Here is a 27,551-nt window from a genome sequence, read left to right as displayed (position 1 = left end):
TAAATGTCTGATAAACATTAATTCAATCGCGTTTATACATCCAACGAAATACATTATAATGTTCAACAACTGGTTGAGTTTGACCTCTAACGCTTGTCGTAGGTTTATACTTACTTCCGGTTTCAGGTAGAGGCGGTACTTATTTGTTGTCATGGCGGCGTTTTTGATATTTCGAACTGTTTTGCATGCTACAGCAGATACTTGCCGTCTGACTAGATGTGTGTTTTCATTCTGTAACACTGATTTTTCTAGTTGACGGGATTTTTTTCGCTGATAGCTACAATAGTGCAGTACTAACCAGCTATACGAATTTTGCGCCATCTTCCAACGTTAACATAAGATTACGTTGGCACTTAAAAAATGTGTTCGCTAGCGTGTTGAAAATAACTAGCTAATTATCCAGCTGACAGCTTGCCAGGGTTTAGTGCTAATTTGCACCTAGCTCGCTAGCTGTCCAACAACAATGGCTGCAACGTTTCTCAATAAGTCCCCAGCGACCTTAGACTTAGATAAATCTAAAAGCCGGGTCTCAGATCCGAATCGTCGCAATGCATATTCTCAGGTACGGTAAATCTAGATTCTCATGTTTGTAATGACATTAGCCCATTGGTCTGATACGGTAACGTTGACGTACTGTTCAGTTAACGTTATTGTATACTGTTTATTTTGCTATGCTACTAGCTAGATAGTATAAACGTTGTTAAACACCGTAACTAACTTGCATTATGCAGTATCGATTGTTTAAATACAATATTTGCGTTAGTTACTGTACGGTACTACTATATTACGCGGATTTAAATAATTCTGACTACATTAACCTTAATAGCAGCTGTATTTGATGTGGCCACATTAATAATTGGACAGCTAGATGCAAGTTGTAAAGTTAACCATCTAGCTAGCATCATGTGGTCGGAATTGTCAATACAATAGCAGGACTAATTTCAGTTCATAGTTCATGTTATTTTTGTTCTCTCCAGTTACTTTTTAATGCAGCTGTGCCTGCCAACGCGTTTAACCGTGCAACACAAGTTGGACCGCCTGCACCCATTGTAATTGAGAAACTGCTGCCCCGAGTAGAGAAACCGGATGATTTGGAGAGCACTGGCAGCTCGCTGTGTTTCTCTGCTCTATCTGAGGAGCGTTTGCTGGCTGCAGTCAGGCTGGCCAAAAGGGACCTAAGGAGGAGACGAAAGGAGTCTCTGAACTGCTCCCCAGTCAGATCAAAGTCAGGGGAAACCACACTCTGTAAGCGAATTGCGGAGCAGGAAACTAAGACCCAGGTAATTCCTTCTGGTGAAACAGGATCATCAGTTCATTCCCTTTTCAGCTGTATTGTTTTGCTTAAACTTCACTTACATATTTTTTTGCTCCAAGAACAACCTTCTTTTTAATAATAATAATGTTTTCAAACAGAAGGGTGTCTCTAAGGGGAGATCAAAGACTCCTGGACCCAAAGAAGACGTTACTCTGTCTGGAGCCAAAGTGCTTGTCTACACCCCCCAGAAGTACATATCTATACCTCCTGGACTTGATCATGGTCTATCCCCTCCAACCAGAGACCCAGGCCCAAGGCAGACAATCAGCCAGGAGCCCAAGACAGCCCTCAGCCAGGAGGTCCTCCGGTTGCAGATTGCACTAGCCAACTACATCCAGAAAATAGAGCAACTGACTAACCGAGGTAACACCACATAAATAAAATGACACCACATAAATAAAATGACACCACATAAATAAAATGACTCATGAACACACAAAATGTGTTCATGAGTCCAATTGCATTGGTCCACTCTTGGTCATTCTATTTATATCTAAACATGTAATATAGCTGGAGTGGCACCTTGTTGACAAAGTGCCCTCCACAAATACTGGACAAAAAGCAAAAAAAGGTTATAAAAATATAGCTTTTTTTCAGCTTGATTTAACACTCAAAATGTAAGTAAAATTGTAGAGTAAAAAACCTTCCTAAATTAAATGTTTCTCAAAAACAAGTGTCACCTTTAACAATACTTCAGAACAAGCTCTAATAGAAGTGTGCTCCCACTGATCCTTTTCCCCCCAATTTGATTTGTCATTAATAGGGTTGGGAATTCCCTAGACTTCCCAATACAATATTATCCTCATACATGGGTCATGATAAGAAACTTTACACCGTAAAACACAAAATTAATGAGAGTGCTGTGTAATATTCCCTGTAGAGAACATATTTTTAGTAACATGTAATGTGGTGAATTATTGCTCAGTTTCTATATCTATTGAACTGAATCTAAAATATCACAGACTAGACATTTTCAGCTGTTCCTGAAAGTTAACCAAGGTAACTGATATGACCGTTATTGCACCGGTGGGATGAAAAAAATGTCATTGTATGAAAAATTTATGCAGAGATTCTGCATGGATTAATGGCCTCTGATACCTTGCTATTTGTCCTACCTCATCAAACGTTCTAGAAGCCTTGGTGCTTTTATCCTGAGGAGGGCGAGGTGCACAAAATACTAATTACAGCAACGCCAATTATTCTAACATTTATATTTCTTTGTCATTTTTTCTTTCTTGGATCAGTTGTACCTTTTAGGCTACATTTGTCATATTTTGAGTATACGGTAAAGTTGGAAAAACTACAATGACAGTGTTTGTTTTTTGTGTTCTATTATATTTTATGTGCTTTTGAATAATTGGTGTATAGGACACTACATACTATCTATAGACCAGTGGATCTGGGTATTATGCTGTGGATTACAGGGCAAACAGTTGACGAGCCCTTGGAGCCTGATGTGCAGGACAGACTGGAGGTCCGCAGACAGGAACAAGCGTCCCGCTCGGCACGTGTTATCTATGTGCTGCAACAACAGGTCAAAGAGATCCAAGAGGATTTAGACAAACTACGCTCAAACAAGATTCAGCACACAAAGAAAGTAAGTCATACCTAATAACCCTGTTACCACTATTAGTTTTATGTTGAGGACAAAGATGAACATCCGTTGTCCTCTGTCTCGTCTCAGTCCAGGGCGATGAGCAGGCTGGCTGCTGCCCACAGAGGGGCGGTTCGGGCCATGCAGGCGTTCACCAACCAGCTGTCCGACCCGTCTGAGTACAGGGTGCACTCCCATTATAAAGAGCTGGGCCAGCTGATCCGCCAGCTCTCTCTGTGCTCGGCCAAGGTGGCAGTGGACCAGGGCTCAGCTGTCCCAGAGACCGCCCTCGACATCCTGCAGAATCTGGAGGTCAGTCGTTTACCCAGGGGCAGATAGGGTGCTAGTCCATAGGGCTCGTTATAAAAATGTATGCACACACTACTGGTTGTCATTAGGACTCAAAAATGGTCATAAACAGAGAGTTCTATAGGAAATGTTCAATTTGCATTACATCCATGTATTAGTTTACTGGTCATTCTCACCTTATTACGCAGATAAATGGGGCAGTGGAAAATATTGTAAATCCCCAACAATCTTTTGGCCGTTATAGATGAGTAGTCAAACTTTACGAGTTGTATTTTACATTATACATGCTCCGTAAATGTTCTGGGAAGCTAAACCTGGTGTTTAATAGCACTCTTTAGGCTTTATCGGGTTTCTTGAATCTTTTATGTTGAGAGATTAAATGTTCTCGTCTCTCTCCATCTCTCAGACTTTGGATAATGTTCTCCGGGAGCAGGAGCGTCCCGCGCGGGGCAGGCAGGCCCGAGCACACAGCTCCTCTCCTCCACGACACCGCAGGTCTCCACAACACAACACGTCCCCTGCCTTCCGTCGTGCACCTAAGGGCCCTGCCACCAGGGGTCTCAGCGGGCCCCGTAGAGCGGCAAGCCTCCGGAAGCCCTTCCCTGGTTAGTGACGAGCAGGTGTTCTCATCCTATTTCTATCTGTGACTCAGCATTCAGAGACACTCATTATTTCAGTCAGCTGTGCTGCTGAGGCAATTTTATTAGCATTTTAATAAGGATAGTGTAATTATGCTTTTTTTTTTTTAATGCCCTATCCTCATAACATCAATAACTCATGTGAATTAATTTCCTACTTGATTAAACAGCGAATTACCAACACAGCAAATGTGTGACACTAATCACTATTCTCCCACCCAGGGTTGAATCCACACGCACAATGACACAGCAGTTGACAGCGTATCTGATAAACAAAATAAAACGGTTGGAGATTGGCTGATCCGTCCTGTATTGCTAGCAGGCCGTGAGTGTGCATGTCTTAGAGTCCGGTGGTCTGAGCCGCTGCCCCCTGGGTGGATGTGCTGCCGCAGCCTGGCTTCAAATTGGTCCCACTGCTCTTTCCGCAAATACTGCTCTCTGTTTCCCGGCCTCACTGTCTAATAATGCATACAAATTGCCTGACAAAAATGTGTGTAAAATATATTTAGCAATGCCTGGAAAATGGTATACTATTGAGGTTCAAGCATTTCATTTATTTATTTTGTTAAACCTAAGGTTTTGTTAGTTCTTTAGATTAGATTAGCTCATAACAGCGTTAGATTTACACCTCTTTGTTCCTTATGTTAACATATCGTTAGCGTACTCCAAAGGAAACCGCAAAGCCTGGAATTGATTAGTCATTAACGGTCTGTGCCAGAAACACCCGTCTGGCCAATCCTGACAAAATGTTTCTACTAAATGGTGAAACCAGTATCAACAAAAAACACTCCAATTAAAGCTGACAATCTGTAGTTTAACTTCATACTAACTGTTTATTTCAAATCCGAATGTCTCTGGTATAGCACCAAAAGAAGAAAGAAATGCTTTGATGTCCCTACAGCTACAGAGGACATTATGAAACTGGGCTTGTCTCGGATGGTGGAAGTGGTATTTTCGATGGTTTCAGTATCAGGAGTCTCCTGCAGACTTATTGACTAGTTCCTGTGTACACATTCCTCCTGTATGAGAGGGTGCAGCCACTACGCACCATGACACAGACATCTCCTTGGCAACTCATAACTGATCCCGCTGTCAGTGAACAAGCCCTTACCAGCGCCACTCTGCCGTACAAGCAGCAGGCAGGCGTCTGTCTGTGAGCTAGTTGGCCAGATAAGGCCCATACGGGTTTTACTGTTTGATTGGTCCTGCTGTGCGCAGTACTTTGAAAGTCTACAGAAATTGTTGAAGGTCTGTTGTTCAAAATCTTGTATATGTATTTAAATTGGTTGAGTCAATGTTGGGATGTTAGCACACAGGAGAGTGGTCCGCCAATATCGGGAGGCCCCAAGTGCCCCCCGGCCTCATCCACAGCTGGGTCGCAGCCAGGTGCTCCGTGCTGGCCTGGAGAGCCTGGTCCCTCTCAGAGAACATGGGGCTGGAGCAGGACAGGTCCCCAACAGTCAAGGAGGAGCACAACAACCCGATAGGACAAAAGTCAGTGAATTCAATAATTTGACGTCATTAAATGTTTTATTCTGTCCATTAACAACTAGCTAGCCTGAACTATATTTGTAAGCCAGTCTCACTGGAACAAGCGCATCAAGTCCCTCTTAAGCAAATCCCCTCTTCATCTCGGCTCACTCGTCCATATCAGTCTACCTAACAGAAGGCTGTGCTCTGGTAGATTGATCACATTAGTCTCCCCTGATGTCAACATGCCCTTTAGCTGTGACCGGGACAAACTGCCAAAGAGTTAAACTTGACACTTGACACATCAGCCCTTATTTGTTAAAACTCAAACGGTATACATCACCTCACTTATCGACCTCTCCCTAACTTCATAATAGGCCACCCTTTTGATGCCTTTCATTGTTTTGTTTTTTCACTTTCAACTGAGAGCTGTCTGGAATTGTTATGCCTTTGGCCAGGTTGTCATTGTAAATGGAAATTGGTTCTCAATTGGCTAAATGTGTTCTCAAACCTGGTTAAATAAAAGTGAAATGAAATAAATATTGAAAGGCCTAACTGTGAAAGACCCTGTCCTCCAGAAGCAAGGAGCCCATTTGAGGGACGCAGGTTTCCAGCAGCCTACGGTGGCCTCCAGATTGAGGGTGTGTCAGCTCCCCCAGAAGGAGGCCTCTGTGCCCTGGATACCCACGTCACCTCACTCCCCCCCTAAGCAGCAGCAACAACAACAGCAGCAGCGGTGAGCTGTGTCCTCTGCTGTCATCAGTCTGTTTTCAGTCTGTCTTTTCTAAGTCTCTCTTGTTGTAAACTCTCTCCTCAGACTCTTATCTCTCCCTTGTCTTGTTTTTTATGCTCTCCTTGTATGTGGCGTTATATCCAGCTCCCCTCAGAAGGGGCCGGAGCCTCGATGTCTCTTCTCGCCCCTGAAGCCCTCCTCAGGCCCCTCGGAGCAACAGCCGAGCAGGGAGGTGCCAGCAGATCCAGACCTCCATCCCACCTCTGACAGACTGAGACAAGCCCACAATGAAGCTCTCAGGTCAGTCAACCTCAGAATAATAAAACCAGAAAACCTCAAATGTCTTGTCATTGTGTTAAATCATCAGAATAGCCTTATTAGTTTAACCCACTTAAGGTTTTACTTTATATATAAAATGTTTGTGTTTTAGCTGTGAGGTCTGGCAGAATGAATGGACCATGAGTTGCTGCCCAGGGAACAGTTATATTAACGAATCTGCTCATTTTTAGTAATTAAGTCATTTAAAACCCTGTTCTCAGATGCCACTTGTTGAAAGCTGCAGGCGATATTCTGTCTCCAATCCAATTCAGCGTTAAACTCTCCAATAAATTACGTCGAGGTGCTGGCTTGCTAGATTGGGCGCGTGATTCGTGTTTTATCATGCTCCTTGATGGATAGTGCTGCCTGCTTTGCACTAGATTAAAGTGCACAAGCCATTGTTGACTGAGTGTCTCACAAATGTCTTCTGTTTAATCAGAAATGAATTGGCGCAATTGGGGTGTATAATTAATTAGGGCCTGCAGCATATTTTTATGACCAGCGTTGGTGGATATCTAATGGAAACTCTTCTGCCCGTGCTGTCGTGTGTTTTTTCTGGATGTCCAGGCAAGCCTGGCTGGACAAGGTGACCATGCAGAGGCTGAAGGAGATGAATCAGCTGAGTAAAGAGGAAGCCGACCGCGTCCAGAGTCTCAGGTAGACTCACGTAGTCCAGACGAAGCCTACACTCTGCCCTGTTAACACAAACGCAGGGCCAAAAAGGGGGCAAAACCCCTGTGGTTGGCTTACTTTAGATAGTTGACAACATTTATTTCACATAATGGAAGTAAAATGTGTTTTAAGAGGCCTGAGCATCAGACCTAAACCTCCTCTTGAATACATACTGGAGAAAAGCCTCCAGGAAGGACTTGTCTCTCAAATCTCTAATTAATGTTGTGGTTTAGCTAATTTTAGGCATCTTTGCATTAATGTGACATGAGTGAAAACATCTCAAGACACAATCAATATCAAGAGAATAGCCACTCTGCAGTTTGTCACTTGTGCCCACCTGACCAGGAAGCTCTGCCTTGCCATGCATGCATCAGTCCTGTGACGTTGTCAGGCAAACCAGCTACACTCGTACACAGTTCTTTTCATTGCCTATGGATACATCAGTATAAAACTTGGTACATTGTACCCAGTCATACAAGTGGCAGATGAACATGTTTTGTATTTCAAGGTCATTGTAAAACTATTCAAATCTGAGTATTGAACGTGATGGAAAAACTCAATATAGCCAAGATTGTAAGGATTGATGGGGTTTGAAAAGATATTGTGTGCGTGCGGGTGTGCAGGTCTGAGGTGGACAGTCCTACCCAGAGGGCTGAGAGAGCAGAGTGGGCCAGAGGGAGACTTCTGCCTTTACTGGACCAGGTTCAGGTAAGACAAACACCTTAACACTGCACTCATTCACTCACTCAATATCATGTTGTTATAGACACGCACAAACACACACACACACACACACGCGCGGGTGCGCACAAATTCACACACCCTCAGAAATTCCACTGCCCTCAGAGGGGTAAGAAAATCAATACTTCTTATATGTAATTGAAAAATCCATACAGCTATTTACCAGCAGATTTGTGCCAACACAATGACATGATGGAGAATTTACAGCCATGTCTAGGTTGTACTGGCGCAGCACTGTTAGTGTCTGGCCTGGCCCAACAGAGTTGGAGGAAGGCAGGCAGGTTGGCGTTGGTTTGAGAGATGTGAACAGAACCTGTGTTACCTCAGCATGTAGGTGCTGCTGCCTCTCCAGACCGGGACAGAAAGGCAGCGTGGACGGCTCTGAGGCGTCAGCTGTCTGAGAAGCCTGCAGGCACAGTGAGTAGCTCAGTCCTCATGAAGACCTACACCGATCAGCCGTAACATTATGACCACTGACAGTCAATAACACTGATAATCTCCTTATCATGGCACCTGTCATTGGGAGGGATATGTGTTGCGCTGCGAGTGAACATTCTGTCCTCAAAGTTGATGTGTTAGAAGCAGGAAAAATGGGCAAGCTTAAGGATCTGAGTGACTTTGACAAGGGCCAGATCGTGATGGCTAGACGACTGGGTCAGAGCATCTCCAAAGCTTCAGCTTTTGTGCGGGTGTTCCCAGTCTGCAGTGGTCAGTACCGATCATAAGTGGTCCAAGGAAGGAAAAGCAGTGAACCAGCGACAGGGTCATGGGTGGCCACGGCTTATTGATGTACGTGGGGAGCGAAGGCTGGCCTGTAAGGTCCAATCCAACAGACGAGCTACTGTAGCTCAGATTGCTGAAAATGTAATGCTGGTACTGATAGAAAGGTGTCAGAACACACAGTGCATCGCAGTTTGTGGCATGTGAGGCTGCGTAGCAGCAAGTCAGTCAGGGTGCCCATGCTGACCACTGTCCACTGCCGAATATGCCTACAATGGGCACGTGAGCATCAGAACTGGACAACGGGGCAACGGAAGATGGTGGCCTGGTCTCTTGAATCACGTTTTACATCATGTGGATGGCCTGGTGCGTGTGTGTTGTTTACCTGGAGAACACATGGCACCAGGATGCACTATGGGGAAGGAGGAAAGCCGGCAGAGGCAGTGTGATGCTTTGGGCAATTTTCTCTTGGGAAACCTTGGGTCCTGCCATTCATGTGGATGTTACTTTGACATGTACCACTTACCTGAACATTGTTGCAGACCATATGTACCCTTAAATGGCAACGGTATTCGCTGATGGAACTGACCTCTTTCAGCAGGATAATGTGCCCTGCCACAAAAATGGTTCACGAAAATGGTTCAGGAATGGTTTGAGGAACCCAATGATGAGTTCAAGGTGTTGACCTGGCTTTAAAATTCCCCAGATCTCAATCCAGTCAAGCATCTGTGGGTTGTGCTGGACAAACCGGTCCGATCCATGCAGGCCCCGCCTCACAGCTTACAGGACTTAAAGGATATGCTGCTAGCTTGGTGCCAGATATTTTGGCGGCAAGAGGGGAACTTACACAATATTAGGCAGGTGGTCATAATGTTATGGCTGATCGGTGTATATTACACCTATCCATACTGTTGTCACTGTTGTCAGACCTGAGGCCCACATGGCTCCACGGGGATTTGTTCAAATTAGCGCACTTATTAGGGAATAGGGGACCATGGACAAGAGCCTGAATGGATTCTGTGTGAGCGTTGTCTATGTGCTGAGCGCAGTGCCTTCTCCCTCCCTCACCAGGCCTCGGAGGGGGCGGAGGTGTTGAGCCCGGCACCACTGGAGGAGCTGCTGGACGAGGCAGCGCTCTCCGCCTGGGCTGTGGAGGCGGGGAGGCTCACGGAGGGTTTGGCCCGGGCCCCCACCCTGGAGAGCATGCTGCTGAGAATGGAGGAGATCGAGGTGAGGCCTGAGCACTGCCCTGTGGGAAGGCCGGCACCCCCCGATGTCACAGAGCCGACTGCCTTCCACGCTGTGTTGTGGGCGTGACGTGCACTTCATGTCTGGTCCACTCTGGCCTCCTGATAGGGCTTTTATGTAACGTTTGAGTAAGTAATGATTTGAAATGGTACGCGTCTTTGATCGTCTATGCGTCTGAGCAGAAGGACCAGGAGGCTGTGAGGAGGCGCTTTGCTGCCATCACCTACTCAGACCCTCGACACTGGGACGGAGGGGATGCCGCCGGTGAGTCCACAGACATGAACTCCTCTGCAACAGGCTCCGTTATAAAAAAATAACACGTTATGACCTGTTGAAACTCTCCAAAAACAAATCAGACCACGGCTGAATCCGTCTGCCTAGTCCTGTTCTGTGTTTTACACCGTTTTAATTGTTGTTCCCCTATTGCCCTGCAGGGGGAGATATTTTGTGTTGTTTTTGTCCTTCTCACTCTTCCACCCCTCTTTCTTTCCACCCTCTCCCCTGTCTTTCTGTCTCTTAGGGCCCCGGCAGTCTTCTCCTGGCTCTAGGCCAGTCTCTCCTCAGCACATTAAGATCCACAGGCCAGCGCAGAGACACATCACTGCAGCTGACATTGTCCTTCAGAGCCCAGTGGAGACTGGGTGAGTTGCCTTGTGCTGTTCTGTCTTCTGCCTTTCCCTGATCATTGCTGGTGATCTTTTGTCTAATAGTCACATGCCCGCTATTCTATAGAATATAGTACTGCTATGATTGTATTGGGTTTACTGCCATCACCATGTTAAAGATCCAAGTCTTGTCTGATTTGTCAGGGCATGTGTATGAACAGATGGTTTAATTATTTCCTACAAAGGGTAATGGTGTGTCATCGCTTATTATGCAGGAAGTAAGAAGCTCAGCAAAGTACTAATTAACAGGGTGGCATTGGACATAACGCAACAAATCAGATTCATTGATCCCATGAAAAGAACATTGATGCTGTGAAATTGCAACAGTGAGGAAGTGGCTGACAATGCCACAGTCTAGAGATGCTCAATTACCACAGCATCTAGTGCACTTAATCAGAAATAGTTTCATGATGCATTTAAATTTGTGTTTACTAAGCGAAATGTAGATGAATATTCAGATTGTCTCAAGCTTACACTGATGCCTACTATGGTACAGTCAGTTCTCTGGTACTATTTAAATGTTCATTTGTGTCTACTAGAGCATTGTACATCAATGTATTCATCCCTTCATCAGACCAGCTTAAAAACGATTACTTTTTTTCAATGACTTAGTAACACATGCAAATAGTTTAACTTCCATTTTAATTACATTTCAGTTAATTACAATAATGTTATAGATAAAGTACACTGAACAAAATTATAAACCCCATTTATCATGAGCTGAACTCAAATATCTAAGACTTTCTCTATGTACACAAGGCCTATTTCTCTCAAATATTGTTCATCTGTCTATATCTGTGTTAGTGAGCACTTCTCCTTTGCTAAGATAAACCATCCACCTCACAAGTGTGGCATATCAAGATGCTGATTAGACGGCATGATTCTTGCACAGGTGTGCCTTAGGCTGGCCACAATAAAAGGCCACTCTAAAATGTGCAGTTTCACTGTATTGGGGGGGTCCAAAAACCAGTCAGTATCTGTTGTGACCACCATTTGCCTCAAGCAGTGCATCACATCTCCTACGCATAGAGTTGATCAGGTTGTTGATTGTGGCCTGTGGAATGTTGGTCCACTCCTCTTCAATGGCTGTGGGAAGTTGTTGGATATTGGCAGGACCTGGAACACGCTGTCGTATACGCCGATCTAGAGCATCCCAAACATGCTAAATGGGTGACATGTCCGGTGAGTATGCTGGCCATGCAAGAACTGGGATGTTTTCAGCTTCCAGGAATTGTGTACAGATCCTTGCAACATGGGGCCGTGCATTATCATGCTGGAACATGAGGTGATGGTCATGGATGAATGACACAACAATGGGCCTCAGAATCTCGTCACGGTATCTCTGTGCATTCAAAATGCCATCAATAAAATGCACCTGTGTACGTTGTCCATAACACACGCCTGCCCATACCATAACCCCACCGCCACCATGGGCCACTCAATCCACAACGTTGACATCAGTAAACCGCTCATCCGTGAACAGAACACCTTTTCAAAGTGCCAGACGCCATTGAATGTGAGCATTTGCCAACTCAAGTCAGTTACGACGACGAACTGCAGTCAGGTCGAGACCCCGATGAGGACGACGAGCATGCAGATGAGGTTCCCTGAGATGGTTTCTGACAGTTTGTGCAGATATTCTTTGGTTATGCAAACCAATTGTTGCAGCAGCTGTCCGGGTGGCTGGTCTCAGACGATCTTGAAGGTAAGGATAATGAATATGGAAGTCCTGGGCTGGTGTGGTTACACATGGTCTGTGGTTGTGAGGCCGGTTGGATGTACTGCCAAATTCTCAAACGCCTGTTGTCCAAAGGAAAAGATAATGTAGTTATAGCTGCTAATTGGCTTAATCTGTGTTTATTTGAACTAACTGGTTCCAACCTGCCAAAAAAAATCATATCAGCGGGATTCTGATATGTTGTATGGGAATGCATCAGCAAATTACTTTTTTTTTTAACCAGCCTTTTCATTTCTGAATTAGCCTGTCAATTTTCTGTAAATTTTATCAGAATCTTTTGCTAACTAGCTAATGTTAGCTTCCTCAGTTAGATGGATGCCCCTAATGATGTATGTCACCACACTCTCTGACTCCAGCCTGATTCAAATACCTTTTTTTGAACTTTACTGTGAGCAGGCTGAGAAATCCAAGATACATGTAAAGGGTATTGTTTGTCTGACTCACGTGTGGAAGTCATTGAGAAATACAAACAATTTATAGTCCAAATAATAATAATTTACTGCCATTTAGGGCACATGGGCTCCAAGAGCTTGTGGATCCCCTGCCATGTGAGAGCATCGGGTGTGTCCGCTACACCGCTGTTTCAGTTGGTGTCTACTCTAGACATTGAACAAAATCTCTAGGTGTAATGTTGTTAATGCCTTTCCCAGAATGCATATCTCTGTTGTGGCTCAAATCTGTCTGTTCTACACTTCTAATCTCCCCTGGCATTCCCTGAGACCCAAAGCACATCCCCATCTGCAAAGGAAGAATAAGATAGAGGGGGGAGTACGTTGTCACGCCAATATGATTTTGGTGGATTCAAGTGGCAGCATTAGCAGATTAAAGGCAGTCAGTCGTTCAGTGTTTCTGGCACTACTGGACCTTCTGGATGGGCTCAGGCTAACTTCTCTATGGCTCATCTCTTACCCAGTCTCTTATCTATCCATCTGTAACCTTGTATTTCTGTCTCTATAGAGTGTGCTAGCCACCAGAAAGCCAAACTGTGATAAAACCTCAACTGCTTTCTTGTCATGGGCCTTTTATGCTCAATGGGTGAATCTAAGATAACAGAACTGGGTTTGGCCGAATAGATCCTATATTTGAGGTACTGACAGGCCACATGGCTTTAGCTGTAGCTCTGCAGTACTGTTTCTCCCTGTATCCTCCTGTCGGTATGAAGATAGCATTAGACCCCATCTGCCCCAGTCTGCATTCCTACCCCCCATGGCCCAGTGAATTACACGGTCCAACAGGGCTGGCTCACCACTGCCTGAGTGGCAGGTCATTTCATTGGCGTGTAAAAAAAAAAAGAAAAAAAGAAAATGGCCTTAGCTTGACACGGCTCTCTGACAGGATTCCAATAAAAAGACTAGCAGAGTGCGTCATGGAAATTCTCTCTTGTACAGTACATCCGCTGCTGTGGAATTGTCAGAGCGCATATGGAACAAGGTATTTCTATGGAGGAGTGCTCTCGAACGTGAGGGTGCAACACCAGGTTAATTTTTCCCTCAGAAAATCCTGTGTATTTATTTCAGCACCTTCTGTGGAATTGATTCTTAATAGCCATAATTCTGTTGAATTGATTGTTAATAGCCAAATTTGAGCAAACTGACAGTGACAGAGCATTTTCAGGAGTTATTCCCTCCACACTCTTTTCACCTTGATTATGTGGAGAAAATGAGTCAGCCAAGCACTTAAGACTGAGGAGTATTGATTTGGATGTGTCAACCCACAGAGGAATACATGGTCCTTCTACATAGCTCCCTCTTTCCTTTACAATACATTTCCATCTTGATCTGGAGCTGGTAGTTTCATAGGGGGTTGACTGATTCAGGTGGTTTCTGTACTGTCCAGCATCTGGCTCTTCTCTTGTTAAAATAGTGCTTGTCTTGAGACATACCTCAGACTGAAAGATATTGTTTTGATTTCAACATGTGTACTCTAAAGTGTGGAACAATGTCTTGCTTAACACACAAATTGTTGCTAAGTATATTTTTCTAGTATTACTTTTACATCATAAACGTTTTGTTTACATTGCCAGTTCAAATGGGAATTGCGTTTTGTTTTCATTGCATTTTGTAGTTTTCCTCTTCTCCTTAGAAAAGTGGGGTACAGACTAGGTTTAGCACAGATTTGTTTCTTAATGTGTTGTCTTGTTTTGAATACATTTACAATTCCTGGGAATACATTCCAAAAACTGGGATGCACCGATACATTGGCCATTAATAAATAACGGACAATTATAGGCAAAATAATTCTGTATCAGACCGATTTGTGCCTAAATATGTCTAAATACACATCCAATATTTTTCCCGGACCTTGTAAGTGGAGCCGATCAGGAAGAGCAAATGTCTGTTTCTGAGTGAGTGCCTGACTGACTGTGATTACCCATTGTTAAATAGCGTAGTGGTTAGAGGCGTGGACTGCCACGTAGGCGTCTGGGGTTCGATCTTTGCCAAGGGCAGAACAAAACTATGCTGGCTACAAGTAGTTACTTTATAGTAGGCCTAAAGTAAAACTTTTTATGGTTATATTGTAATGCCCGAACTGCACCGACAACAAATATTGCTCGATTTTCAATTTACATAGCGTAGTTCACATAGCATACTGATTAGCTATTCAGCTGTCACTGTTTTCTAAAGAATCGAACCAGTCATGGAGTGATTGGAGTCATTGTCTTCATTATAGGTACTGTGTAGCTAGACTTAAACTTGGCTACCAGCTTCAGTAGCTACATTATAGTAAGCCTAAAGTAAAACTGTTTATAATTATATTGCAATGCACAAACTGCACCAACAACGAACATATTGCTCTTGGAGTTATATTCATTATAGGTACTGTATGGCTGTTAGCTAGCCATGTACAGTAATTTATTTCTAATTCAATGCATTGAATGTTGTGTAGCAACCCTGTTTGGATGTCAGCTATTGTAGGGCACTAGTTTTGAGAACCATGCAGATTCGACTGGTTGGTTTAACAATGCCGAAGTAAACGGGCACCTCCTCTTTACTCACATATGACGTGCACCAACACCTGCTATTTAAATGGCGTAATGGTTAAAGACACAGTCTGCCACATAGTAAACCGCCGATGGAATCCAGCCAGGGACGACAACATTCCTCCCTCCTACTAGTGGGCCAGCAGAACTAGGCTTGCCTTGTTTGTTTCCTATTGTTTAACTATTTAAAAAAATCTCTGTGAAGGTTTTGTTGAAGTCCGATACCTTATTTGCCACATTTATATCAAGGAATTTTCTAATTTACAATTACAAAAAGATGTATAATGTGTACCCTTAACGTTTGTTATCAGACCATTTTATTATTTTCTATGATTTGAATTTACATTTGTTGCAATTTGAATCATCATCAGGAGCTATGATTTATATTTATCGACATCAGCTGATTTGTGTTTTATCAATATCAGACAATAATTGTATTATCTGTTTGACCATACTTAAAAATATAACCCATTCTCTACTTTAATGATAAGGCCAAGCAATGGAAAGTCAATAGTGCTGATTTGATGAACGTACATGATGTGTCAGCTAATGTTCCATATTAAGTGGTTTATGTACTGTTACCACACATCAATAGCTCTTTGGTGCTCTCTCAGGCTGGCATTATACTTCTCCACATGGTTATTCATTTAGTCAGTTCTGTCATGTAAAACTGTTTGTCTGATGTTAATGGGACTTTTGAAAAATGTAAAAGGTTTTTATATTTTATATATATAAAAATATTTTCATTATTTTTTTTATTATATTTATCCCTGTGGTTTCATGTCAGGTAGTTGTGGAGTGGAGTTCTGGGCTGCAGTATACCAGTATCTAGTAATACAGTGAATGTAATATGTCTGGCGCTCAATAGAGGGAGCTAGTGATTGTTTGAAGCAGACTGGATGCTATCAGGCAGCTAATTCTCAGGTCTGTGAGTGTTGACCGTTGTGCTTCTGGAATAATATGAAAGCGGTGATTAGTGCTGTGGGTTTGGGAATCGGCGAGTGTGCACAGCTGTGGATCAGTGTGAATAGCTCATTATGGTGCGTTTCTGTGTTGTCTAAGCCTGTGATTACCTGTGTTTACTACTAACGCTGCTCAGCACAGCAGGGAAACGGAGTCATCCGGCCCTTCAACTGCAGACCAAACAAACCATTTGAATAGTTTTTTTTCTAAAGTGTTACTGGCTCCACAGCCGGCATTTCTCTGGCTTTTACTTGCGTGCTTGCGTGTGTCTAACTCCCTCCCTTTCATTCCATGCTATTTTTCCCCAGTCTCTCTGTAGACCACATCTAGATTATTCTGGACACCAAAAAAAACAAACATTTCAAGATAAAGCTAAATGTTTTTTTTTTATATATATATATCTAAAGAGACAATGTATTGTCGAGATCTGAACCAAGTAAATAACTAGCTAGCTTCAGCAAAACATAGTACTCCTCTAGTACAGTCATTGGCCATACCTACTAATAACATTACACCTAGCGAAGTAGCTAGCTACACTTACCTGACTCTCCCTGGTGAGCCCACACTTTGGTTTCCCATCCTGATAACAATTTGGATATTAGGTTAGTATGCTGTCCACAAACCTATTTTCTTTCTATCATAGACACTTATTGTAAGATTAGTGAGTACAGTAATAAAGTTAATTAGAAAGATACTGCTTTCTAATAATAAAAAAAAGAATAGGTGCCAACTCGCAGATGTGGAGAATTTGTCATGCTATAGTGATGCGGTCTCCCTCGGTGGGACATGTTCCAAGGCCAAAAACAGAGGGGGAGACATGGTTAAAACCATTGGGGGTGAAGTATAATACTGCTCCCTTACCCCAAAAAATATACATGCATTTTCAATGTTGTTTGACAAAGGGAACAAAACTTTAAAACATGTAGTTATATTCGATTTTGCAAGTAAAAGTAAAAATATAAAAATTTCTAGACCACATTACTCAGGCATTCTTCATGGTAGAAAGTATAGGTTAGCCCTAACAATACAACATGTTCTCGGCATATTATGTTATGTTTGTTGATTTGAAGAGAGTGTTAGCCTCTATTGAGGTTTAGTATGCCCTAAGCTCTGCTTAAAATGTTCTATTTGCAATTAATGATTAGTAATGAAATGATTCTTAGCCATGGTAATTTGCTAGCATTCCACCAACTCCGGCTGTCTCCCTCTGACCTGGAGTGAATTTGTTTTGGTAGCCTGTAGGGTCCATTGTAGCTCAGTTGGTAGAGCATGGCCCTTTCACACCAGGGTTTTGGGTTCGCATGGGTGGCTAGTAAGAAGATGAATGATTGCACCCTCAACGCGCTCAACCTTTCATCTCCATCTCACGCTACCCAATAAATATACAAAGACATGACAACACAATAGAATGATGATGGGTGTGTTGTAAATTGGACCCTGAGTCTACATGACATCGGGGGGAGGGGTCATGCATCGTTGGCGCGGAGGATAAGAGGCTCGTCTCCATGGTGAGAAGCCCCCGTGGAAGGGGGCTGAGACCTGTGTGATCTGTGTTCCTCTCTCACTGATAGTGACTGACAGCTCCTCCACCGCCAAGCCAAACAAATCATTGGCCTGATAAGACCAGCCACTCCTGCTGCTCCGCGTTATTTGAAGACCGTTGTTGGTGTTTTCTGGGGTGTGCTTCTCTTCCAATAGGCTGTAAGCTTGTTAACGGGTTGCTCAGTAGATGTGATGCAGGGCTGACTGCCCATCTAATCATGACCTAAGGCTCTCAGTCACTCCCCCGTTGTCCCTGAAGGTTGAGTCTCTGCAGTTGGCCCGAATAGGTAGAAGCATTTATTGTTGTTGGTAATAACTAACTACCCCATGGAAAATTATGAACTCTTTTCTCCATCCAACTGTTATTTATTTATTTTGAATCGTTCTTCCCGCTCTAAGCACCTAAACAGCACGCACTTTCTCTTGCACAGGCTTTCTTAAACCGTTTTGGGACTCAAACTGGGCCCTGGGCATATGAGAGGTGGTTGTGAGTTATGAGAATTCATGTACAATCACACATTAGGCCTATTTATTTTTATTGTGGCTCGTTGGAGGACGATTTGAGTCACAGCAGGTACTCAATTTCTAATTTCAGCCTTGAGCTGAAGAAAATGCTGTTGGCTTTCCTTTTCATTTATCACATGAAACTGGTGCTTTGCTACCTTCTGTTTCCTGTGATACATCACCGCAAGGCTGTGCTCAACTCTTGTTGCTACCGTTCTTTTTATTTGAACTAGAACTACCACAACGTGCATGTCCATCTTTCATCAGGTTCTCTGACTTTTAAAGTACCTTGTTATGCATGTACAATAGGTGTGATAGAAGCACTTCAAAAGAACCGTAACAAACAGGTTTTACGATCCTGTGAGTTTAACTCTGCTATGTTTGCCGACTATTTCAGGCAAAATCAGTAGTATTATATAGTTTTACACAGAATTTTAACTGTTTTCCACATTGTAGAATAATAGTGAAGACATGAAAACGTGGAATCGTGTAGCACCCAGAAAACCTTTAAACAGATCAAATTACCCATCATATTGTAGACTATTCAAAGTAGCCCATATTATGACAAGAACAACCAGAATAAGCAAATGGAACAATGTCCCAAAAAACACCTTATTGGCTATTTGACCAAGAAGGAGTGTAATGTAGTGCTGCGTCAGATGACCTGGCTCAACCCAGCTGAGCACAACAGATTACAGCACTTTCTCAAGCTAACTAGGACCGCTGCAAAATAGCTACTGGATACAAATAATTTTACCCTCACCAAAAAAACATCAAATGACAATCTGCTTCAGTTGGACATAACACTGACAAGGTGTCATGTCATCTTAACACTTCTAATTTCTAAAACCATTTTTGTTGATGGTAATGTGTGTTCTGTGCAAGCATGTAGAGCGGTTACTGTAGTTATCTCCAATAACAAATGTAACTTTTGCTTGGGTCAACTAGGGAGCAGGGCTATTTGTCTAACATGATTAGATGATCTATTCAGCAGCTGTATGCCTCTTGCTGCTGCTTTACTGCACTGCTACTTGAATCTTTCTTTATTTATTGAATTATGTCATTGGTATCTTGTGAGATGGCTAGAAGACATGTCATAAAGAAATTGCAAGTTCCTTGGATGAAACTGGGCAAAATGGAAAAACAGTGGAGCAACCAAAAACCAACCTGCATGTGGCAAAGTATTTAAAGGTTCACTGGATTTCCCTATGTTTGTCACGAAAGTGCTTGCACAGCATCTCAGTCATCTGGCAACAAAAAGTATATGCTTTGAATTCATCTTACAAGAAATTTTGTAGCGTGTGTATCAACCAATGCTGCAGAAAGATTAGGATTGAGGTACCTCACGGTGGGGATTTAGGATTGAGCTACCTCACGGTGGGGATTTAGGATTGAGCTACCTCACGGTGGGGATTTAGGATTGAGGTATTTTGATTCACATCACCTTGCCCTGCTCACACTATGTCAAATATGACATTTGAAGATAAATATGCACAAAACTTCCTATATAGTACTGCCACCTGCTTTTGTGAAAGGGCTTCGAGGCTATTCTGGCAGGCTAGTGCCTTCATGCTCATGCTCTTAAAGTGATACATAATGCTTGGGTGCCTTCACACCGCTTTTTATCTAGATGTATTATTCCATTTCATGTGGACAGAGAGGACGTCTGCAGCAGCAGCGAAAAAGAAAATGATTGTGTTATGGCCGCAATGGCCCCTAAATGTCCCATCATAGCATAAATGGACCCCGTGTGTAGTCCAGGGGTGGAGGGGATTGGCAAGGCTAGATGTGAATTACCCACCCTGGCACTTCTCCCTGCGGTTCTACCCACAGCCTGACCCCTTGTTGTGTAGACCCCAGTAGAATCAAGCCGGGCCCAAATGGACCTGGCCCTGGGTAGGTTTGGCAGACTGGGTAAAGAGGAGAATAGAGAGGCACATTGCTGATTCCACTGTTGCTGGGCTCTCTAAATATAACCGCATCCAGAATTTCATTGCCAGAGTTAAACTGTTTTCTTCCCAGAGAAATGAACAGAACCCTGGCCATGGCATTGTCCAGCTGATGCCCTGGGCGAGAGGAGGCAGCTCTTTCTCTGTCTCCATTTCAATTTAAAGGGATTTATTGGCATGGGAGAAATGTGTTTACCTTGTCAAAGTAAATAGGAAATATAAAAGATAAAATGGCTATTATTTTCCGTCAATATTTATCTAGCAGACGTTTTAAGGAAAGCCAAAAACGTTGTCTGTGCACAATGTTGTACCAATGTGCATATAGTTAATGTGTCAACAACAAGGCACAATGTAGGGCTACATATTGGTTATGTTTATAATGATGTTTCTGCTCCCCCAGTTGCCCTTTTCTCATCGCAGTCTTCAGTTACTCACGTAGTCAATCAATTTCAATTAGATTTTCTCGTTTTTTTATGGATCTGTGGAAGGTATTTCTCTATGGTCATGTGCTTTCGGCAGGAGAAGTGCAGCACTGTTTTTCATTGTGGGTTTAATGTGTAAAGGCCTGTCTTCTGTTGATAGCCGGGTCTGCCTATGATGGCCTCTCTAGGCGTCAAGGCCATGCTGAGTCTGTACATAGACAATGATTTGTCATCATTTAAGGAAAATCACTGATGTCTGTTTTTTTTTTGCCACTCTATACTCTGCAGGGCAAGGTAGCATTGCATTTTGTTTGCTGGTTTTGTCTCTGTCTTTGCCCTTGCTCTCCATCTCTCTCCAACTGCCTTATCATGCCCAGAATGGGTCATTTGGTTCACAGGGATCTCCTTACTTTTCCAACCAACTTGGGCTTTTAAAGTGGCAGTTGCCTCGGGCCCCTCCGTGATGAATAGCAGTTCTGTTCTCCTCTGCTTCTCCACTGTTTTTCTTCTCATTGGCGGATGTACCCAGTTGAGAAACATACTGAATGGAGAAGAGCTCAATGTAATGATGAGATGATGTTTGAAGCTCCATCGGTCTGGTATTCAGCCTGAATCGTCCTGTCTTTCTAAAGCCAGTGTTCATGCTCTGTGTCTGTCTGTCGATCCACAGTCACAGTGTCCTGTCCGACAGCCGCCTCGTGGAGGACACCCCCATTCAACCGCAGCCCTGCGGAGGGGAGAGGGGGGGCCCGCGGATACGTCTCTCCATGCCCACCAGCATGCAGAGGAATCTAGAGAAGTACAAACAGGAGCATGAAGCCTACCTCCGTTTGGTGGCCCACGAGGTAGTGGGCAGCTTCAATCCCTGGGCCGTCGCAGACAGGTGAGAGAGGCTAACATGGTTCCAATGGCTCTCTGTTCATACACTACCTTTTGAGCAGCGTCCTATGGGTACAGCTACTGCCTTGCTAGTGGCATTCCAGACACTCCCATACAGTACAGGTATGACCGGAGTTTTCAGTGTTTCGTTTTCTTATATTCAAATGTTGCTGCTTGGGTTTGTTGTGCCTAAAGCCAAATTCAGTTAAATAAGATAAGACCGGACAAAATGAAACTGGTTTGTTGTTTTGAGATGTTGTGTTGTACAGTTAACCAAAAGACGGGGCATTCAGATCACGAAGACAAGATGAGCAGCCTAGACTGTTGCCATGGTAACTGTGCTTTTTACAATGATTTGATGAAACTTTGAAGCAAATTTGACACTATTTCATGATGTTGTTTCAAACATTTCTAAAGTAACCTTGAAATGCATCCATCAGAAACAGAGTATTTTTAACCATTTGTCAGGTAAATATCAGCATTCTAGAGTAGCTTTGAGAAGTAAAATACATAGTTGAAACTAGACTGCTACTTCCTGTTGTGGTTAAATTGATCTCTGTGTCCTATATTAACGATGGCCTCCTGGCCAGGTGCTGGTAACAGGGTCAAATATTAACGATGGCCTCCTGGCCAGGTGCTGGTAACAGGGTCCTATATTAACGATGGCCTCCTGGCCAGGTGCTGGTAACAGGGTCCTATATTAACGATGGCCTCCTGGCCAGGTGCTGGTAACAGGGTCCTATATTAACGATGGCCTCCTGGCCAGGTGCTGGTAACCGGGTCCTATATTAACGATGGCCTCCTGGCCAGGTGCTGGTAACAGGGTCCTATATTAACGATGGCCTCCTGGCCAGGTGCTGGTAACAGGGTCCTATATTAACGATGGCCTCCTGGCCAGGTGCTGGTAACCGGGTCCTATATTAACGATGGCCTCCTGGCTAGGTACTGGTAACAGGGTCCTATATTAACGATGGCCTCCTGGCCAGGTGCTGGTAACCGGGCCCTATATTAACCATGGCCTCCTGGCCAGGTGCTGGTAACGGGGTCCTATATTAACGATGGCCTGCTGGCCAGGTGCTGGTAACGGGGTCCTATATTAACGATGGCCTCCTGGCCAGGTGCTGGTAACAGGGTCCTATATTAACGATGGCCTCCTGGCCAGGTGCTGGTAACAGGGTCCTATATTAACGATGGCCTCCTGGCCAGGTGCTGGTAACCGGGCCCTATATTAACCATGGCCTCCTGGCTAGGTGCTGGTAACCGGGTCCTATATTAACGATGGCCTCCTGGCCAGGTGCTGGTAACGGGGTCCTATATTAACGATGGCCTCCTGGCTAGGTGCTGGTAACCGGGCCCTATATTAACGATGGCCTCCTGGCCAGGTGCTGGTAACGGGGTCCTATATTAACGATGGCCTCCTGGCTAGGTGCTGGTAACCGGGCCCTATATTAACGATGGCCTGCTGGCCAGGTGCTGGTAACAGGGTCCTATATTAACGATGGCCTCCTGGCCAGGTGCTGGTAACAGGGTCCTATATCAGCCCCCTTCCCGGAGGAGTCACCCCAGTGGGTCAGCCCCCTTCCCGGAGGAATCACCCCGAGGGGTCAGCCCCCCTTCCCCGAGGGGTCAGCCCCAGTGGGTCACCCCCCCCCTTTCTAGAGGTGTCACACCAGTTGGTCAGCCCCCTTCCCAGGGATGTCACCCCAGTGACCCCTTCCCAGAGCCCTTGGGCTTTCCCTTTGCAGAACAAACCAACAAACAGATTAACAACTTAACAGTTTCCTCTGTCCCTCTGACCCAGCCATCTGTCCAGTTCATTACTTCCTTAGTTACACTGAGAAACAACAAGATCCCTTCAATGTATTGCAAGCCATAAACCAAGGCCTTTTGGTCATATATCAAATATCCTTTTCCACACCAGTAACTTCCTCATTTGCGTTTTCAGTTCTCCATCTAAATCCCCTCCTATTCTCCTATACACCCCTATCGTCAAAAGTAAACCAGTGATAAACCCTTACACTCCTACTGTTTCAGTCTCCTCTCAGTCAGTCCCAATGGAGGTGCACTTGTTTCAACTGCTCTGTTCAAGGGTGGTTAGTGTTCTCATTCATATTTCTTGGAAGATGCAACATCCTCGGGTCACAACCAGAACAGGTCATTGTGTCTTCTGCCTCCCTTACAAGCAAGTTGAAACTCAGATTCTATGTGTCTAAAACCGAGATTGAAAAGAGGCTGTCAACGTATACAGCAGAGCTGTGTTTTTAGGAGGGAGTTCGTGTGCAGTTGTTTGTTCTGAACAGTCAACACTTTTGTATGCGCCATAAAATGTACTTCTCCACTGGCACACAAGCAGCACTGCTGCTTAGTAAAATGTATCGATAGGCTTGTTTTGTCAACGGCTTGTGGTCTTTAATAAGAATTATTTCAGTTTCTCTGGTTATGGCCATAGCAACATTATTCTGTGCAAGCTGCAAGAATCATGTGCAACAAGATGACTCCTCCGGGTCCCCTTATTTTGATCTCAAGGAAGGAACAGAGTTTAGGGATGGACAGAAGCTGCTCTCTCCATGCGCTGAGACTGACCAGGCAGGCAACATCAATGCTCTGTAAAATACCAAATAAAAGCTGCTTAGTAATGTTCTAATGCTTGTGAGCTTTGCTTCAGAAGTAATACCACTCACTTTCTATAACCATTGTCATCATGTACCTGAATAACATCACAAAGAACATCGATATTGCCAATATTCAGTGATCATTTGTTGGCTTTTCTGCTCCAACTTTATTGCTATAACATAACTGTTTATAATTTTCTTCATATTTTCTGTTGTCTTTTTTGTGTGTGAGTTGTAGATCTCAGACTGTACTTTGTACACCTCAAAGTGGTATAGTCTAAATGGTTTGGCATAAAGCAATGTTGTTACATAGCTTTTTACTAATCATTATAACAATATGCCTGCAAAGAAGCATATACTACTGCATACCAACCTACATACGCCCTGGTTGACCCCAGTACATTTTAAACACGACAGTGTCTGGCCAGTAGAAATGTGGGTTGGGCCAGTAGTCTTTTGGCCAACTGGGCCACTCAGGGGAAAAAAGTTAACATTCACCCCTGTATCTGCCTCAGCGCAGAACTTCACTAAATATTTGATGTGTTGAAGCTAGTTAATCTTAGCCAATGACGTGAGACCCTGAAAAACTAGACCTTTCTGACCAAACAAATGCATCGTTAAACTACTTAACAATGTTGTCGCATCTCGTCTTAGATTAGCCCAGGTTCAAATACATATCTTAATAGATTGCTTATTTGCTAGTCTGAGTAGTCCCTGAATAACATGTGTAGGTGGATGGATTTTTCACTTAGCCCATGGTTACACTTCCCTAAACGTTGTGCTGTTTGTATATTCCAACATTAGTTGAAGTGTTTGAGTAGCTGAGGGGAGTGTGTGAGTGTATGGTTTAGCATACTGCACCGCAGTACATCTCTGGTGTTAGCTTTTGTCGTCCCCATTCCTACACACGCGCATTTGCATATTTAACAGAATTTTTAAGTTGGTGCAATGCAGAGAATCCCTCGTCTTTATGAGACCATTGAATGCATTAGTCCAACAGATCAAGCTTGCATCATATTCAAACGTTTGAAACGGGAACGGATGTAGGTGGATAAACCGGCGACACTACTCAACACTCCCAGGGGCCCTGTGCTCAACACAGGACTGTCATTTGGAGGTGCCTCTCTCCTCTCACCAGAGATGTGTTTGGATGTGTGAATTGCTAGACCCCCCCACCCCCCAGTCCTACTTTCGTGGAGATGGAGAGGGAGGGAATTATATGTTCCTTTCAACTAGAGCCTGTAATAACTAGAGAGATAACAGGCCGGTTAAAAACGTCCTATAGCGTGTCCTCACTCTTGGACATAGACCACATTATCGGCGGCTGAGCACAATCAGCTGTGTACTTGACTGGCGTAGCGTATACAGATTGCTGTGACATAGATTTGGCCAACTGTAAAGGCCCAGTTTGGATTTGAATAATTTCCACCACACCAGCAGGTGCCACAGAAGAGGACAGATGACAAAAGTGAAGGCTAGTGTGGATAAAACCACTACTGACCACTGGTTTTGTCTGGTCTGCTTCTAGTGCCTGTCTGGCAGCGATTAAACCATATAAACCGGCCTTACCCATGTGTGTGCGGCAGTGGCAGTGGACAGGAGGGACTGGCCAGTAACCATATCAAGGCACGGAGCCAAGGACGTGAGGGGACAGTGTGTTCCTCTCCTGAGGCTGTGGGCTGTTTCCCTGACCAGCTCCCTTCTCTGCAATGCCGTCATTCTTAATGCCACACTGTCTGCTTCTTGTCTGTCATTATCATTCGTAATGCGTTTGTTTTCCCATCTCTGTAACCATTTATTGGTTAACATTGGGTTTTTCTTTGTATATGATTTAACAGAACTTTTCGTTACTGTTATATACAAAAGAAAAATACTATATTCTATATTCAGTGTTATGTCTCCCCCCCACCCCCGTCCCGTCCCAGTCTTGCAGACGAGCTGATGTCCGAAGCATTGGATGACGTAGCAGCAGAGTTCCAGGATGTCTGTGAGGACTATGCCGAGGCCGTCTTCACCTCTGAGTTCCTTCAGCCAATCACGTCATCTTCTCCTTCCATACCACTGGACAGCCAATAGACCGGTCTTCATGGACATTTGAAGCACCAGGCTATGAAAAATGAAATGGGTCATTGTTTCGTTTTCAGCCTGATTTTATTTTTATTTGAGATTTCGTGTGTGGTGTGTGTGTGCTTTGAATACAGTGTGTTGTGTAATTGTTTTTCCTGCTGAATGAATATTCGAAGTTTGGAAATATAGATATTGTTTTATAATCTTTTTCACTGTATTTCACCAGGCAAGTTGACTATGAAAACATTCCACTGTACAGAAACGTTTTCATTGGGAAAGTTAGTTTTTATAAGCTTGGGAATGACATTTCCAAAATACAGCTTAGAAAATCATGTCTCCCCTCTTTCCATATGCAAATATCTGCAAATATCTCTGGGTTTCTCATGCTTTCCATTTCCAAGTCCATGAATTGGGGATGACAGAGTAAATAAATCTGTTAACAGTCTAATCCAGGATCTGTACTTAACCCTGGTAAAAGCAACAAGAAACTTCCTCCCTGGTACAACGACAATACTACAACCCTGAAGCAAAACTCCAGAATATTGGAACGGAAATGGGACAACCTTCACAGTGATGAATACATGAACACCTTTTATGAAAAGCTTATCATCATTAGAAAACAATTAAGAGACTCCTCCTTAAATAAGTGGAGTCTTTAAAAACTCAGTTGTCCTGAGAATGCACAGAACTGCCCTGACCTGGAAATCAATGGGGACACTTGAACTTTTTAATCCTGTATCACTCGACACGTTCACTGAAATAGTAATGAGCTCAAACCCACCCGCTGTCAACTGGACCTTATACCAACTAAACTACTTAGGGAGCTACTTCCTGTGCTTGGTCCACCTATGCTGAACATAATAAACTGCTCCCTATCCTCCGGATGTGTGCCTAACTCATTAAAAGTTTTTTTTTTTCTCTTCAAAACCATATACAGAAAATGTATCCCTATAAATTAAAGAATTATCGGCAAATATCAAACCTCCTGTTCCTCCTAAATATTTTAGATCAAGCTGTTTCCATGCTACTCAATGCCTTTCTGAAGACCAATAATATTTACCAAATGCTTTAGTCCTGTTTCAGTCCCCCTCATTGTACTGAGACCTTTTAATGCCACAAGACCATCTTCTGCATCGGTCCAATTGCTTCTTGACCAAAGTTATTTTCACTATATATACTGCCTCTTGGTGACGTCATCCAAAATCACAATGTCAATTTTCACTGCTATGCTGACAAAACACTTTTATACAGTACCAGTCAAATGTTTGGACATGCTTACCCATTCACCTGAATATTGCATAATTAAGATACCTTTTTTCCAGAAATGATGCAAATCCATGCTTTTGTTATTTTAAGATCAGATTATTTCAAAGCTCTTCTCTCTATTTACCCTGGTAAGACAATAAATGTCCATTAGTGCTAAAAATGGCTGCTAGAATCTTAAGTAGAATGGAAGAAAATGTATCTCATTA

At 43.6% G+C, this 27,551-nt stretch overlaps 1 protein-coding gene across 4 annotated transcripts; it reads left to right on the top strand.

Moving 5' to 3' along the window:
* Window positions 1-101: 101 nt before the first annotated feature.
* Window positions 102-26,411, top strand: kiaa0753 (KIAA0753 ortholog). 4 transcript variants are annotated; one of them, XM_010865328.3, is made up of 17 exons: window positions 102-562; window positions 978-1,280; window positions 1,417-1,678; window positions 2,740-2,912; window positions 3,000-3,221; window positions 3,625-3,823; window positions 5,166-5,350; window positions 5,905-6,062; window positions 6,204-6,359; window positions 6,945-7,034; window positions 7,673-7,757; window positions 8,118-8,207; window positions 9,582-9,740; window positions 9,941-10,022; window positions 10,279-10,399; window positions 21,192-21,404; window positions 25,938-26,411. In XM_010865328.3, exons 1-17 carry the CDS (start codon window positions 464-466, stop codon window positions 26,086-26,088), a joined length of 2,748 nt encoding a protein of 915 aa, XP_010863630.2. In that variant the 5' UTR covers window positions 102-463; the 3' UTR covers window positions 26,089-26,411. The 4 variants fall into 4 exon arrangements, with proteins under 4 accessions (XP_010863630.2, XP_010863629.2, XP_010863628.2 ...); XM_010865327.3 differs by having other exon boundaries at window positions 103-562; window positions 1,414-1,678; window positions 5,908-6,062; XM_010865326.3 differs by having other exon boundaries at window positions 103-562; window positions 1,414-1,678.
* The last annotated feature ends 1,140 nt before the right edge of the window (window positions 26,412-27,551 follow it).

Source organism: Esox lucius, chromosome 1, assembly GCF_011004845.1.
Source record: "Esox lucius isolate fEsoLuc1 chromosome 1, fEsoLuc1.pri, whole genome shotgun sequence".
NCBI classification, from domain to species: domain Eukaryota; kingdom Metazoa; phylum Chordata; class Actinopteri; order Esociformes; family Esocidae; genus Esox; species Esox lucius.
Note: the sequence above shows the minus strand (reverse complement) of the source record. Positions and strands in the feature narration are given on the sequence as shown.